General features: G+C 34.8%; 1 protein-coding gene across 1 annotated transcript; it reads right to left on the bottom strand.

Moving 5' to 3' along the window:
* Positions 1–2,204: 2,204 nt before the first annotated feature.
* LOC118744774 (putative fatty acyl-CoA reductase CG5065) lies at positions 2,205–17,030 on the bottom strand. Its single transcript, XM_036478086.1, has 10 exons — positions 16,396–17,030; positions 6,750–6,866; positions 6,002–6,106; positions 5,342–5,485; positions 5,052–5,186; positions 4,729–4,849; positions 4,338–4,637; positions 3,071–3,203; positions 2,584–2,841; positions 2,205–2,502 (listed from the first exon to the last, which is right to left on the bottom strand). Exons 1-10 carry the CDS (start codon positions 16,636–16,638, stop codon positions 2,355–2,357), a joined length of 1,704 nt encoding a protein of 567 aa, XP_036333979.1. The 5' UTR covers positions 16,639–17,030; the 3' UTR covers positions 2,205–2,354.
* Between the last annotated feature and the right edge of the window lie 5 nt (positions 17,031–17,035).

Below are 17,035 nucleotides of genomic sequence, written 5' to 3'. Positions count from 1 at the left end.
TTGGATAAAACTTCCGTGCACGGAAATGTAGCCTATGCTTAGGGGCAAGAAGCAGAAAATTCAAAAAAATGTTTCCGCGGCAGCTTGCTGCCCATTTCTGCTCGCCTGGTAGAAATTGTCGAGTAGGCCACTGAAATTGATTTTTGCCGGCCTGCCGGAAATCTGTAGACAAAACTTCGGTGCACGGAAATGTAGCCTATGCTTAGGGGCAGGAAGCGGAAAATTAAAAAAAAAATGTTTCCGCGGCAGCTTATAGAGTGGCCACCGAAAATGGTTTTTGCCTGGCTTGCCGGTAATTTTTTTACGAGATATTGACTAAAAGTTATCGTTAATTTAGTACAAATTGTTATCACATTTTATCGTAGGCTATACAGTGGTTGCAAAATTGTCGCACACGACAAAGTTTTACTAAAGAGAGTTAACAATGTACAATACAAATAAAATAATTTAAGAACTGCGCGGACCAGTAACATCCTCCGACACTTTGCAGAAAATCTATCTTCAAGTTTTTGAGAAATTGCATTCCAGACTTTATTTGCGATTCCCCGAAACCTGCCGAAAGTAACATCCGACTGATTATCTTTTGTCCAGGTGGCTAAGAATTCGCGTAGATTTTTTATATTTTTTATTTTTTGCTGGTTGAAAAATGTAGGCTATGGACTATTTTCAACAGTAAATTCCAGTTTGGCACCACTGAGCGACAGTGCAAGCAATAGAAAGATCATATTTTTTTCACTTTTTTATTTTATTTCATACTTTTTAATTTTTATTCTCATAATTTTAATGCATAAATTTAGTTCGCTATTACATTTTTTGTGTTCACTTTTCTTTTTTAATGTAAAGTAATTTATAACAAGCATTTTATTTGTTTTGTATTGTTTTTTTTTTTATATACTTTGCTTATGTAATTTTTTTTTCTTTGTCTACTTATACTTGTAAACTGACGCTGACTGCACATGTTACTTCATGTATGTAAACTTAATGCTTTCTTAAAATTTCTGCATTTCTATATATTTTTATTATTATTTTTCGTTCATAATAAGACATGCTGCTATTTATTTTTTTGTAATTGTTTTTAATTTATGCTTACTATGCGTTTCAGTTTATGTAGTAGTTATGCTTTTACACTTTTTCCTTTCAGCTTTTAGTATTTTCTTCATCTTATTTTTTGCTTCTCCAGCTTTTTATTATTTCAAATACTTTTTAACCAAATTTTAAATTTTATTTACTTTGTAAAACTACTAACGCTATTCGGCTTTAAATGGTCTTTATTTATTACTCATGCGCTTTAATGTTGTTTAAATTTAATGTTTATAAGTTTTTTTCTGCTTTTTACTTCAATTTGTGTTTATTTAAACTACAATTTCATTTTATTATAATTTAAACTATTTTATTTCACATGCTAGTGTCTTTATTGCAAATATTTCTCAAGTATGTATGTATGTATATGTTAATGTATGTACCTATGTATGTATGTTTATGTTTTCATACTTAATAGTATTTTTTCTTCATTCACCTAATTATATTATATTCCAATAAAATTGCTTTTGTTGCTTTGCATGACAAAAAAATTAAATAATTCCTAAAGGCAAAAACTCATTCTTTTTTTTTGCATTTTGCTTATTTGCTGGCTTTAATTTGCAAACAAAAAACATCGTACACTACTATAAATACAATTTTCTGTTAATTTCTATGTTTTAATGTTTAGTAGAATTTTTTGTAGTAAAATTTAGTAAATTTGTAGCCTAAACACTGGGAATGAAAAGAAGGTTTGAATACAAAAAGTAGTAGCTGACATGCATCTCATAAATTTATACAAAAATCGGTTGTTCGAATATTTTTATAATATATTTGTTCCTTTATTTGGTACCACATATCTTAATTTTTCGCTATACTATATATGCAATAGCGTAATTGCAATCGGTAATTTGTTTTTATATTTAATTTTTGTTTTCCACTTAATTTCACGCACTAATATGTCTACGCATTACTTGTTATTATAGCTGTTTCATATATTAAATACATATTTTACTTTTTACTACTAATAACTCTTCGACATAATTTTTTGTTAATTGATTTTTATTTTTATTTATATTTTTCAGCTTCGTTCGATTACAATTTTATTACAATACAAAAATAATAATTGAAAATATTTAAGTTAATTTTAAACTTAACTGCCATAAAATATAGAAACACAATAACAAAAAATATATTTATGTATTTATATATGTATAAGTTGTATTAATTATAATTTTTTTCTTATTGTTTTAATACAAGTAATTCAATTATTTATGCAACTATACCAGCAAAGTATTTGCTTCACCCTCCAATCAATTTTTCTCCTCCATCGAATATTACAAAAATGGTATTAATCGTATTAACTTGAATACATTCTGTAAAAATGCTGTCCACAATGCATTCAGACGCTTCGAATGCGCCATTAGGAAGCGCCAAGTGCACATCACCGCGACGACTTTGGTCAGCTGATGCAGATAGTATAATCTATTGTGAATGACAAGAAAATCGCACAAGTTAAGGAGTAGCACAGTTATTTAATTTTTCCATTTCACTTAATAGACTTACCGCATCATACGCTTTCGACACGCAGGTAGCGATTCTGGACGTTGCTTAAATAAGAATTCCCTATAGCCCAATACATAACGTTCCACATAGTTCTCCCAGTCAATGGTGCGTACATCGAACACAAACGTTTCGCGATCCTTCTGGCTCAGCGCATTGAGTAGTGCGTGCACATTGTCATCCTTGAATCGCCACTGGTGCGTGGCAAAGTATTCCAAACAACCCACAGCTTTGGCAATTTTATTTTGGATATTTGCCATGCTAAGGGAATTCGTGCAAAAAGTTAAAGAATTAAAAAGAAAAAAAATGTCGCATTCGTAAGTATGAATGTAAGTATATGCAAGCATCGGGAGTGGGTAAATAGTTAAGCAGGAGAAAACGAAGAGGTGGTAAACGCATAAAATTGTTTCCATTTACAAAAGTAAGTGTATTTGCTTTAAATATATGCATGTCTGTCTTTCCGAACGCATGGATGTATGAATGTACTTACAATGGCTTCTTGCCCATTAGTCGCGCAACGATATCCAATATATAGGCCGGTAAGTAGTGTACGAGGAAGCCATGTGCTGCATTCAATGGACGATTCATGCGTAACACACCGGTCGGATACCACAGGCAGCCCTCTGTAGATTAGAAATAGAATGGAAGGTTTAAACAGGATATTACAGCGGAAAGTAATTAATGAAACTGTAGAACTAAGCAACAAAAAGGAGGAAATATTTGGTGAAAATAACAAAAATATTGGGTAATATAAAAAGGCCGGATTTTTAGGTAAATTTAAAAAAAACTTAATTTAAAATCCATTTTAATCAAGTACATAAGTAAAGTACATGGCTTTTGCAATTTTTTGGTTGAAAGAAGAAACTAATGAAACTGGAGAATTAAGCAAAAAAGATATAAAAAATGTGAAAATAACCAAAATATTTGGTCATATAAAAAGTCAACGCGGATTTTTGGGAAAATTAACAAAAAAAAGGTTTGTACTAAAAAAACTTACTATATTAACACAAATTTATTAATTGAAAAAAAATCTTTATTAAAAAAATTACTCTATTGGAAAAAAAATTTCCCTATTGAAAAAAAATCTTAATTCAAAATCAATTTTAATGAAGTACATATTAGCCACTGATATCTATGGCCTTAGCAATTTTTTAGGTAGCTTCATAATTCCATCGGTGTAGAACTTCTGTGGCTTATCGGTGAAAAACTTGGTCAAGTGCTTTCCAATCGCTCTTCGGTAGGTAAATTTTTTAGCATTAAGAGAGTTTTTTTTTACCGAAACAACTGGAAGTCTGGCGGTGCAAGGTCCGGGCTATACAGTGGATGTATTAAAACTTCGCAACCATTTTCATGGTGCAAAACAACTTTTTTCTATTAGCCAGTTCTGGTCGCTCTTGTGGCGTGGATACTATTCTATCAGTGTGCAGTAAGAACTGCTACTAGACTCGCAACGTCAGTTTTTGGGGTTTCTAAAAGGTTGTGTTTTTTTATTTTAGGTTTTATACGAGCCCTTTGAGTCCAACAGCCGTACGCCGTGCGCGTCTTTTAACACGATTTCTGGTCCTTGGTTGAGGCCAACGTGCAACCTACCCTGGCTAACTGATCAGCAACCTCATTTCCAGGAATGCTACTCGACGAGAAAAGGACGCTAGAGAGCCTATGGGATTATATTTCTGGTTGTGCATAATCGGTGTATTGTCTTACCGCGGCCTGCAATCGAGAAATAGGTATGTATATATATTTTTCTTTGGACTCACCCAATGGATGTTTTCGCACATGTTTCATGGCATATTTCACAAATTCACCCCATTGTATGGGATGTCGTTGTCCGGTACAACAATTATATATCGCCAAATTATCGGATTTTCTCGTCGCTGTACGCCATGCTGCGGCAATCATTAAATTAATCACAATATCGACAGGTACCATGTCGGCAACATAATTCTTTTCACACATTATTGTACGGAATAGACCTTTACCGACGGCTGCTACCAAACCAGTTGGACCATTAAAATTGTCAACCCAACCGGCGAAGGGTTCATTCAAGCTGGCAATCACTGCAGGAAGAAGATGAAGGACGAAGAGAGAATTTAGTTAAAACACATACAACAAAATATAAAGTAAGCATAAAATGCTATGTACACTCACCAATCGATGGCCGCACAATGGCAACAGGCAGATTACCAGCTTCTTTGAGTAACATATGCTCCGCTAAGGCTTTCGTAAATGTATACGTATTTGGGCGTTTACCAATCAGCGATGGTGTCAGCTGAAAATGGAATGAAGGAAATTTGTTGGCTGATGAATAAAGTACGAGTAGAATCACACAAAGGCGCTAGTGATAATTTTTTAGCAGTTTAGGAATCCAAACAGCTACATACATATAACTGCGCGAGCCTACCTTTTTTGTATTTTTATTTCATTTTTTTTTTTCTTTTATTTATTATATGTATTTTTTTTTTTAAAATTACCTGATCGAGCATATCCTCAGGAAGCCAATTGATCAGTGAAATAATATCATCGGGATTATAGGGTGGTGCATATATAACCTCTGATACCTCGGTTCTATCGCAATTGCAATAGGCAGTGGAGACGTGTATAAGTGCCTGGAAAAGTTATAATCGCAACTATTAAAATGAAGCCTTAAATAAAAATACGTTTTTTTTATCTCTGAAGATATTTGTTTATATGAATGTATGTATGTAAATCATCTCGTAAATCTTTGAATTTCAATTTTTTTCATTTAATTTCCTATACTTACATCTAAGGACATCATGCGATGGCACAACTCAACCAAACGCTTTGTCCCAAGCATATTGATTGTGACAGATAATTTGAGCTTTTCATCGAATTTGACAGTGGCAGCTGAATGAAATACAATGGATACTGTGCGACAGAGTAGCGCCTGCAAATAAATGATGTTAATTTTGATGCATACAGAATTTCGAGCGGCATGTGCACATAACGGTGCATCACTCTCAAAAAATAAAATAAAAAATCGGTATGTTTTTTCCAGCGGAATTATAAAATTTTTCATATTTTAATACCTCTGCCAAAATATTTCTGAAAAAATATTAAGATTTACGTGAGCTGGACACATTTGAAAGTCACAAAATTGATTTTTTTTTAATAAAGTTAGTTTCTAAATACATATATTTTTTCTACAAAACCACCTCAGGTGACAGAAATAAGCAAAAACGGTAAATAAAAATAAAAATTTTATAAATTGCAGTAATATACATAATTCGATTTTTGGGGGCTAGCACACGAAAATCTTAGAATTTTTCCGTAACATTTTGGCGAAAGTCTTAGATTATAATAAATTTTATAATTATAATAGGTAATTACTAATTCCAAATTTTTACAGCTTGTAATTATAGAAAAATTGCTAGTTTATCTAACTTAAAATGCTTGTAATTACCTGATCATTTTCGCAGATGCCCAATTCCTCGGATGTTATATCACCGGATATAGGAATCACTTTACCCAATTCCTTTGGTTTCTCCCTTCGCAATGTCTCGAAAAGCTTTAGAGGATGAGAAAGGAAACGAGATTTTAAATAAAATTTCACTTTGAATTTTTTAAGTTTTACTATTCCTGCTGTTAAATTGGGTATTTTATATGTACATATATGTATGCACTATTAAAATTTCCGCAAATGTAAATGCCGGGGCGTATGAGCAACTTTCAGCATCAAAGAAGAATTAAATACTTGGCATGAAATAATACAATCGATGCCATTTTATATGTATCTATATATTAATATGCAATTCTATGCTCGTAAGTACATTTCAACGGTTAATAAAAAACGCAAACTTTAAAAGTATAAACAACGAAATGAGAGAATTTCGTCGAATGGAATGGTTGTAAAACAAAGTTGCATCAAAAAGTGAATTTCGTAAAAATGTAACATACGATAATTTTGCACAAATTTATACATTTTGCTTATAGTCATGTGGTACATATTTTTTTGGCTCGCTGTTTGTATAAAAATCCGAAATTTATCTATGTATTACGAACCATATTTTAGGAATAATGTATATTTTTCAATTACATACATGTATACATAATTGATTTATTCTTCATTCAATTGAAAAAAAATTAAAATTTTTTAAGTTAAAATTTTGGATACATTTTCATTTGCACTAAACTGATGTATTTTTACTTACCGGTGCATTAAGCAGCTCATTCAGACGCGCTGAGACTTCTTGTCCTCGTTTTGGTCGTATTAGTAGATAAATATTTTTTATATCTGGACATGAACGTAATAATTTTTCAACAAGAACCTGGCAAAAGAAAACAGAATATTTGCTTAGTTAAAAAAAAAAATATTATATTATAAATTAGTTCTGAGAGCTGGGTTTGAAAGAACGCATTTTTAATATCTTTCAACGATAAATTAAAAATACCTAAACTCTTCTTAGAACTACATTAAGGGCAGTAAACCATTCTTTGTTTATTTTTAAAATTTTGGCCCAAAAAATGTATTTGAAGTGAAGATAAATTTTAAAGCCTACTTGGGAAAACGATAATTAAAATGTTGTCTAACTAAATTTATTAGTTTTGAGACACATTTGAGTTTATGGTTTTTTCTGTTATCACCAATAAAAACTTAAATCTTTGACTCTTATAAAATTGCTTAAATCTGCAGAACTTAGTCTCCCAAGGATATGCTAAAAAACGTAAGTCTGTATGTACCTTAAACCATTCGCACCGCATTTTTTGAAGCGTCGAACATTCAAATCACCAAGCGCCTTAGGTGCTGAGATCATCGGGAGCAATGCGCGCTGGCATGCATGTCATGTATACGTACATACATACATTGGATTGACTTTACTCGTATGTATGTATGAACACATTCTAAATCCTCACATATCACCGCTGCTAGCAAAAATTAAAACAATAATTCTACTAAACGGTGGCGACAGTAGCTGACTAGCAGCTGCCAGGCGAGGTCATTAAAATGTCAGAAATGCTAAAGAATGAAAGAAACATATTAAAAACAAAAAAAAAAAACTACCAACGAAATCCCGCACGATGACTACAACAACGAAAACAAGAGCAATTAAACACAATTACCGTGCAAGTGAATGTAGAGTATATGGCTCATATGAGCGCCACACAATGAGCTAACGCCTAAATATATACTACATATGCACTGGTATGTGTGCACACTGAAGCACGAAAGTGCTACGTTTCTAGTACACATGCAGCCTTTACACTTACCCCCCCCCCAACTCTTTTAAACTTTTTCATCAACTCTTTTACTAGTTGACTCAGTGAGCTTTTCGCACTTTACATGCAATACATGATTATCAACTCAAAAGTAATGAGGTGAATACATAATTGTAATTTGAACGATAAAACCCAAATCGATTTTAAATGTCATAAACAATACACTAATTGCTGCTAAAAGACCTGGATCAGCAGGAGAGGTGACTATGCAGGTGGTGTAGTTAATACTCAAAGGACATAGGGATATTTAGCCAGCTCAGGCTATATATATTTAAGTAGCAACCCCTTTTTGGCACTGGCAGGAACGCAGGACACAGGACTCTCTTTGCTACATTCCAAATACTTGTCGTTGTCGCCATCTAGGCATCTTTCACTTTCCCACTGTTTCACACATTATTGGCGGCATTGAGAATATACACTCATATGTGTGCGTGTGTGTGGTAGAATGGGGCGATGTAAGTGACGTAGTAGCATATGTATGTTAACCTTTAACCGTGGATAAGGGGTCTCACAGACTTTTTCCTCTCATGTCAAAGAACACTGAAAATGTTTGTTATTTTTGATAATATTTTTCGGTTGCTTACAAAAAAAGATTTATATGAAAATTCAATACTTTCATTAAGATAATATGTTCATTAGACTGCATCACTCTCCCATACAAAAAAAAAAAATCGGCACTGTTTTTTAATTGGAATTATAAAATCTATTATTTTTTAACACTTGCACCAAAATATTTCGGAAAAATATTAAGATTTGCGTGAGCTGGACCGATTTGAAAATACCTCCAAAAACGCAGTTTTTATAAATAAAAATAGTTTTCTTAAAGAAGACAAAAAAGTTTCAACTTATAAAATTTGCATCAAAATAATAAAAACAAGTAAGGAAGTCTAAGTTCGGGCGGATCCGAACATTAAATACATAATAAAATATAATAGATTTTATAATTCCAATGGAAAACAGTACCGAGTTCTTTTGTATAGGAGTGATGTTTGCTAATGTACATATTTACTCATATTACCCTTAAAGTCTTTGTTATAAAATTTACTAGAAATTGCTGTCAATGTCCCGCAGATTTGGAAGCCTGTGATACCCCACGTCCAGGCTGGTGGTACGAAAAAAAGTACAAACTTAAAGGTTAAAATAAAATGAACGCGAGTACAAAGTAGTAGCGGGTTGGAATAGCCGCTTAGACACGCAAACCCACACAATCGTTGTCGCCATCTTGAATGCGTTGCATACTGAGACCATAAAAAAGTCACTCCACTCATGTCAAATATGAGTATATCCTTGCTTACTTGAATATTTTAACTTAATCGCATGTTGCCCCTCAATGTTTGTCGTTTTTATAGCGCTCATTATTTTTATAAGTATTAGTTGCACTGTCATAAAACCCCATACTAGCCTGCTTCCAAGCTGCTGTATCACACTGCTTCGTCCTATAGTATAGCAAACAACAAATATTAGTATCATCATATACTTGTAAGGAGATTGCGTACTAAAGGTTCACCCATCCACGGTGATTGGTACTAAATAGTTCATGCCGTTGCACTCAAGCGCTTATGTGTTGAGTAAATAGAGATATCCTGCTTGTGGGTGCACCACATCCGTACTAGCATCCGTTTCCGTCGAAGGTGTCGATTTGTTTTAAATGCTTTTACTGGCATCACACATGAGTAGATTATAGATTTGCGCTAAGCAGCTGAGGAGTTTTTGGTAAGAATATGGAATTATAAGATTTGGGATTTGAGTTAGTTGGAATATGTGCGCCTCAGATGTTGGTTTTATGGCGACTGTGGCTAATTATTTTATTATCCTTATGCAAATTTTTTACTCAATTCAAGCTCAAAAGTTTTCAGCCTGGGTGCGGGTACATAGAATATGTAACTCGCTCGAATACCTTCAAAGACTTCTCATATTTGTGCAATATCATCCGTTTCTGCTTCTAAATTGTCTACCGACAGCAACGATGCGGATAGGTTCTTTCCGACTTGGACGCAGCTTAAAGTTGTGCGCAACGTCACTCTTCATAGCCGTATAAGTATTGCGAGAAATCCAAACATAAAAAGCGGCTTTAAACTCGACGAACAAATTTTGTGGGTCGATTTGCTAATCTAGCGTCTTTTCAACTGTTTCAGTCGCTGTGAAAATCTAGTTAGGATAGCTTGCTCCTGAATCGTTTCAGTTTTTTACACAGCATGGTCTGTATAACCGAACATGGAAAGTTGAGAAGGCTTAACCCAACCCGAGAATCTCTTTATTAGCCCGAAATTCTGCTGTACCAGCTGTTAGTCCATACGCCCACCCAGCTTTTCGCGGCCGGCTTTGAGCAGCTCAGCCGGTATTCCGTCGGTTCCAGGGGCTCCATTGTTTTTAAGCCACATTACACTGTTCTCACCCCGTCTTGGTTGACTCGAGGGACATGAGCTTCGTCCCAATAAATTAGTATGGCTATTTTTTCATCACACAAGCCACCGGTTTTGCCATTCAAAAGCATTGAGAAGTGTTCCCTTCATATATATCAAGTGGACTCTGGACTGATTTCCAGTATCTGAGTTATTTTCGAGACTTATGTATATTTAAGTATATATGCTTTTCCGAATTGTGTTGGAACGTTTGGTTCTTAACGGTACTTATGGTAGACATCGATTAGGATGACAACGCCTTTTTCGAATCTAAGTAACACTTGGAGGTACACTCTTGAGACATTCTCTAGTTTTCCGCACTGAGTCCAAGGTTTTCAGTTCGCTTACGCACCACCAAGCACCTCCTAACTCGGCTAGTCTATCAATCGTTCACGACAAACTCAACTAACAGTAGTCCCAGGAAACATTATGTTCCGACGGAATCGATCGAAGGGTGTTAGCTAAGTGGAGGGGATAAGTGAAGAGGTATACGGTGTCACGAGTAAAGATGGACGCGGGTATCGGGACCCATGGCACTGATTTCAAAATGGCCGCGATGAGCGGTATCGGGAAGGTCTTTAAAAAATTTGCGGGCGGGACCGGATCAAAATGCTTTCCCGACACTCCCGATAAAACCCACAACCTCAGTCAATTCAGAAAATCTTCCTTAAAAACTTTTCATGAAATAAGAAGCACTTTTTTGTTTTATTGATACGAAAACGAACAGCAAGGCACACAAAAAATAATAATAATTGGAAGATGCCAGATTTTGTATTACTTAAAATTAATTTGAAAGACATGTGAACTAAACTTAGTGATAGGTTTCGGGACCAGCGCTACCCGCGGTACAGTTCTAAAAAACGTCGAGATGGGCGGGTTCGGTACTTAAAAATTTAATTTCGGCATGGGCGGGATCGGGGTTGAAATTTTTGGCCCGAGCCCATCTCTAGTCACGAGGGATGCCTTCACTAGCCGAATATATGTGATTATGTTTGACATGTTGGGGTCGAGTACAGATTAATACGATTTTAATTTGCTGCAGTAGCCAGACCTTATGGCGTCAGAGCTACGCTCGATGCAGCCGATGCTCTTTCTCTGCGATGGGTGTAAAGATGGTGACTATTTTCCGTGAAAGTTGCTTGCCCATACAAGGTCGGATGGAGTCGATGAGCAATCGGTTGCAGCAACAAAATCAATTTTTCGATTTCGAAATTCGAATAGTGCGGACAAGTTGCGTAACATGATCACATTGAACTGCGTTAACACATTGACTGCCACGTCGGCCATATATGTGTGACACTGTACTATGCGGTTTACGCCACGTCGGACACATATGTCCGACAAGACTATTATTCTCTCTCGCCATGTCACACAGCAACGATTGAGGATAAATATGATTTTATTGCAATAATAAAATATATGGCTTCCCATGAAATTTCTGTTATAGTGGCTTCGGCGCAGCTCAAAAAACAATTGGAAAAAATTGGATTTGAAAAAAAAATTAAATTCATTTTATTGCAGTAACAAAAAATTTTTTACATATTATTTTTACAAAGTAGTTATACAAATGAACCCATTAAACTTGTTTGTGGAGATTCCCAAAACATTCTAAACACATGAATGGCTCTTGGGGACAATCCGGGCAATACGTGTATACTCATTTAGCCTTCTTTCTGGCGATCTCCCTTCCTTCCATTTGTTTTATTCTGGAATAACATAAAGTACATGTTCGACGTAATTTTGTATTACTTGCACTTAGTTTTATTTTTAAAATATGAATATTGCCTGATTTTGGCTTCATATGTTTTTCTGGCCTCTGCAAATTTAGAAGTGATGAAGTAATTTGTTCTCTAAACCATCGTATTTGTGCATTATTTTTTTTCGTAGCTTTCTTGTACACTACAAAAGCATTTACTACTGATAGTCCAAGCAGATATTCTAAACCCAGTTTGCGGTACAACTTCACGCCCTTCCTCAAAGTAGTAGCATAAGAACAGTAAATAAATAAATAAATAAATCAATCCCTGCTTTTCCTTTGTTGTAAGCAAGTATGGCTATTGGCTTTTTCTTATTCTTCTTCGCCAAGCGACGTTTTGAGCCAGAGGTGTTACAGGTTGATGGTTGGTCAAGGTCAGAAGCTAATGCTTGTTCGCCATTATCTTGAGCTTCTTCTACCATTCTTGGACTGTGTTTTGTTGACAGAATCCGTACATCACGAGCATCGCGCCATGTCAGTACCACAATTCCATTTTGCTCTTCTCTATGAATTACCTGACCTTTTTCCAATTTGGCATCAAACACTTCTTTGGGCATATATTTTTTGTTTGCTCTTAGTGTACCCACAATGTGTGTATTTTGTCGTAAAAAGGAAAGTGCCAACTCATAGCTTGTATAGAAATTGTCAACGAACAGTGTTCTACCTTGATTTAGTAAGTCCTGCGAAAGTTCTTCGCAAACTGATCGTCCCAGGCCAAGATTTCTTGCGTAAACCTCTGACTTTCCTGAGTAAGTCTTACTTGCCCATGTATATCCTTCTGTAGAACATAGCTTGAATAATTTTATGCCATACTTATTGGCTTTGTTTGGAATATACTGTCGAAATACTAAGCGACCCCTCCAAGGCACAAGAGTCTCATCAATTACAAAATCCTCATCTGGGTATAAAGTTTCTTGGTATTTTTTTTGCAACATATCTATAAGTGGTTGAACTTTTCCAGTCCTATCCCCTTTTGGAATGGTTTCATTGTTGGCGAAGTGTATATTTGCTAGTATTAACTCAAAACGGTTCCGCGGCATTACCTTGGGCGCTACATTGTTCTTATAAATTTCACTTGTAGACCAGTATGATGGAATACTCCCACATCGAACAAGACCCATCCATAATACAAGTCCCAAGAACTTTTTCATTTCATCGCTATTAGTTGGAGTCCATTTTTTCATTCGACTTTCGCGTTTCAATTCTTTTGCAATCAGTTGTTGCTCAGCGTATCTATTTGTTTCTAATACGATGAGGTTGATTATTTCATCGTCAATAAACAAACGAAAACCATCAAATGGGGTGACACTTTGTGGGACATCTACTTGTAGGCCTGATTTTCCCGAAAAAGTAAATGTTTTATGACGACCTTCGTATTCAGACCAGACAGCATTTATAATTTGGGGTTCACTTGCGACCCGATTTTCTTGTTCTTCATCGCTTTCTTCCCTATTCTCTTCTAGTGCTAGGCTTTCAAGAACTTCTTCTATATTATTTATGACTTCCTCATCTTCTTCACTTTCCGAAGAGTATGCAGTAGGATTATACATAGGATCCTTTACAGAGTCATCAGAGCTATAATCTTCATCTTCTTCACTTTCTGGAATTGCGAGTATTTTTTCTAACTCAGTATCTGATAAAAATTTTCTTTTCGACATTCCGTAACACAAATATTATCAACCAATATAACGCGATCAAGTCTTCTTGTTTACTGAGCATGTAATAAGCTTTGACTTGTTTCTGTTTGCAAAAATAACGGATTCAAACATCAAAATACATTGTCGTCATATAACGTTGTTTGGTGTTTGTTTGCAAAAACAACATACTCCCAATTGTTTTGTTTTTGCAAAACGAAGTAGAGCTTGTATGACGACGATGTATTTTGATGTTTAGCCAATGTTTTCGTCGTGCATATATGTCCGCCATGGCCCTGAGTTAAAAAAAAAGTCGGTAGGCGCCACGTCGAACATATGTGTGTGACATACTAATTAGTTAAAAACTGCCTGTTTCTAAGCAGAAAATATTACCAGCACTACCCTAAATTCCAATTTTGACGTCTCTGATGAGATTTAAAAAAAAAATGCTGTGGCCCAGAACATCTTATTTGCTGAAAGTGCCTTGGCAGTCAATGTGTTAAACTGTTTTCCGATCGGATAATATATACGATCGCTCCAAAAATCTTAAAGTTTAGAAAAATTTCTCAACTGATGAGGTTTTTTTTTTACTTTTTTTTAAGATTCTCAGGAAGGATTTTGAGGATACAGTTTCGTAGCTCATTAAATTTTAGTATGATAAAGTGCGAGCTTCAAGTTGCTAAAAATCACTTCTATTTTTGGCATTTTTTTTGCTGGAAGTGTTTTCTATATAAAAACATGTCTAGCAAACTTTTGGAAAAAAAGTTACAAAAAAAAACACCCTACTGTGCAAGGTAGGTCTGTATCTCGTCCGTAAGTTTATAGAGCTGCCTTCTGACGTTCCTAATAGGTGGCTCCGCTTCTGGATGCTCCTTACCGAAGAGCCCCAACACGGCCCCCAATACCGAGCAATCGTCTGCGTAGGGTATCTGTGAAAATCCCTCTGCCGGCTGAGGTTGGGGACCATTTTTAAATCGACATACATATATATGTACATTCTTATCGAGGTTTCCCTACAACTTTAAAATTTTAAAGAAAGAATAGTAATATTTGTATTTGAGGCTACACTAGATTCAATCGATGCTCATTTCCCCCTTTTTACGATATGTATCTTCCCTATTTGCCTGATTTTTGGCATTGTCATGCGACACAATAACGTCGGTTGCTATTGTTTCCTAAATTAAAAGCAGCATAGAAACTTTAGTGAATTCAAAAGAGCGTGTGCAACAAATGTCCCAGTGTCATTTATCATTTCTTTAACTTTTTTTTATTATTTTTTTCATCTAAGTAGTTATTGTACTTTTTTGTCTATGTACATACTATGTATCTATTTGTTAATTTTTTCCGCATTTGAAAATGTTTCATAGTCCCGCGTCGTGGTTTACGCCAACGTTCTAGTCGTCAAAAAAATACTAATCCCAAATTAATGTAAACAAATAGATAACAATGGGGAGGATGAATGAGTGAACAAAGCAATGAAAACAAATATTGCCACATGCCAAACTAAGCAATTGCACGCGAGTACATTAAATATTTAGAAGTTTATTTTTATGTAAAGAATTTCGTAATTACCCAACACTGAATGTAGAGATTGGAGGGTTTCGGAAGTACCTACATACATACAAAGATGTAGAGCAGCGATGAGCAGAGAGTGTGTTTGCCACGTGCGCTTCTGTAGTCCATTACATACGTATGTATTTACAGTGGCGCGAAACTAAATAGGGACGCCACATCTTTTTTTTGTTTTTCTTTTTTTTTATGTTATTTTCTTTCTTTTGTTTATTTAATTTTAATTATTTTTTTATGAAAGTATAGCTTGCTATCTAATAAAGCCCAAACAAGTTTCTTCAAAATGTTAAACTTTTTAATCAGAATTTATCGACCTTGAACCTTTAAGAAGCTTCCATATTGTTTTTTTTTTATATCTATATTCTAGCACATTTCGCGAATTTTATTTATCAAGCTTCAAGAGCTTTCAAACTGATACTCAAAGCTTTAATTCTCAGTTGTTATAGTTTTGTTACCATCTGCAAACATTAGTGTTTTAACCTTCATTATGGTTTATGAATTTTATGTTTCAGTGTTTCTTTTTTTAACCGACTTCCAAAAGAGGAGGTGGTTATCAGTTGGTCGGAATATTTTTTGTTTGTTATTTTTTTTATGTATGTTACCGCATAACTTTGGACCACGTCAACCGATTTCGATAATATAATTCTTTGTGCATCGGAAAGGTAGTGTCTCAGAGGTGGTCCCTTACTAATCTGGTTTAGATCCGATCATTGGATCATGAAATATATGTATGTATATATATATTTTTTTTAAGCCGGTTTTGTTTTGCTAAAAATTACTTGTTTGTAACTGGGTTTGATATAAATACTTTAATGCCTATCAAAAAGAATTTCATGCAGTTCTGTAAATATTTCAAATGCCACGCATTTTAATTCGATGGCTATGTTTCCCGTCTGATATGAGAAACTTTCATGTAACAAGTTTCGATTGGTTTTAGAGGATGTTAAAACCAAAAGCGTTTTACTCTATGGCCGTCCAAATAATATGCTTAAGGAAGTGTCACAATTTATTTTCCGTGATTGGGATAAAGAAAAATATTTATGTATTCACACGATTGGGATACAATTTACACCAAATTTTGGACAAATGCCCAATCGTGTGACAACGCCTTGAAAAGCTTAAAAAGCTTGGCGCCCGAAGTATGAAATGCGCTTTCACATTGCTATACAAAGCTTTCACTCGTTGGAATATTATTTTTGAATATCTCTCTCGTACTCACCTTTCCCATAAAGCCGGTACCGCCCGTAATAAATACACTACGACCCGCATAGAATTGTGGAATGGACATAAAACTGCTAGCTGATATATCATCGCCGTTGAAGTGATCGGATTTTACATTGTCTGCAGGCAAACTGCGGCCACCACCGATGATATTGCCATTTGGGAGACCCAATATATGTGCGGCGCTCTCGGCATGCCCGTTGAGCAGTAGCATTTCGCGTGGACTATTAGAACCCTCCATTATTTGTATTTGTATTTGTGTGTAGCAGCTGGGGTTTAGTGTGTTGTTAGGTTTATAACAAAGTGGTTTATTATAGGTTAGGTTAGAACTAGTTTTTTTTGCAATAGTTTAAAATGGAATGATTTTGGATTTTCGGCTAATTCACTATTTTTTCTTTAATTTTTAATTGTAAATTTCTAATAATTGCAATTGGTTTAAGTGTTGCGAGTTGTGGGTTTCGATGAGTTTTATTTTTTTCTGTCAAGTTTTTTTAGGTGGTTCACGCGTTTTGTAGCTTGAAGTAAACGTTGATAGTACTAAGTATGTAAATGTGCGGAGAAATTGCACACAATTGAAATTTTAGTAATTGTCTGTAATTTTGAATTGTTTTTTTTTTATATAGATTTTGTGTTTTTAG

The sequence above is a fragment of the Rhagoletis pomonella genome, unplaced genomic scaffold, assembly GCF_013731165.1.
Source record: "Rhagoletis pomonella isolate Grant_MI unplaced genomic scaffold, Rhpom_1.0 Rhpom_scaffold_00008, whole genome shotgun sequence".
Taxonomy (NCBI): Eukaryota; Metazoa; Arthropoda; class Insecta; order Diptera; family Tephritidae; genus Rhagoletis; species Rhagoletis pomonella.
This window is presented reverse-complemented; position numbering and strand designations above follow the sequence as displayed.

Coding starts and splice junctions, on each gene's coding strand:
- LOC118744774 (XM_036478086.1), bottom strand. CDS start 16,638: ATGGAGGGTTCTAATAGTCCACGCGAAATGCTACTGCTCAACGGGCAT. Junction 5,187..5,341: donor ATCGCATGATGTCCTTAGAT/GTAAGTATAGGA, acceptor TAACTTTTCCAG/GCACTTATACACGTCTCCAC. Junction 3,204..4,337: donor TGTGCGAAAACATCCATTGG/GTGAGTCCAAAG, acceptor TCTAATCTACAG/AGGGCTGCCTGTGGTATCCG.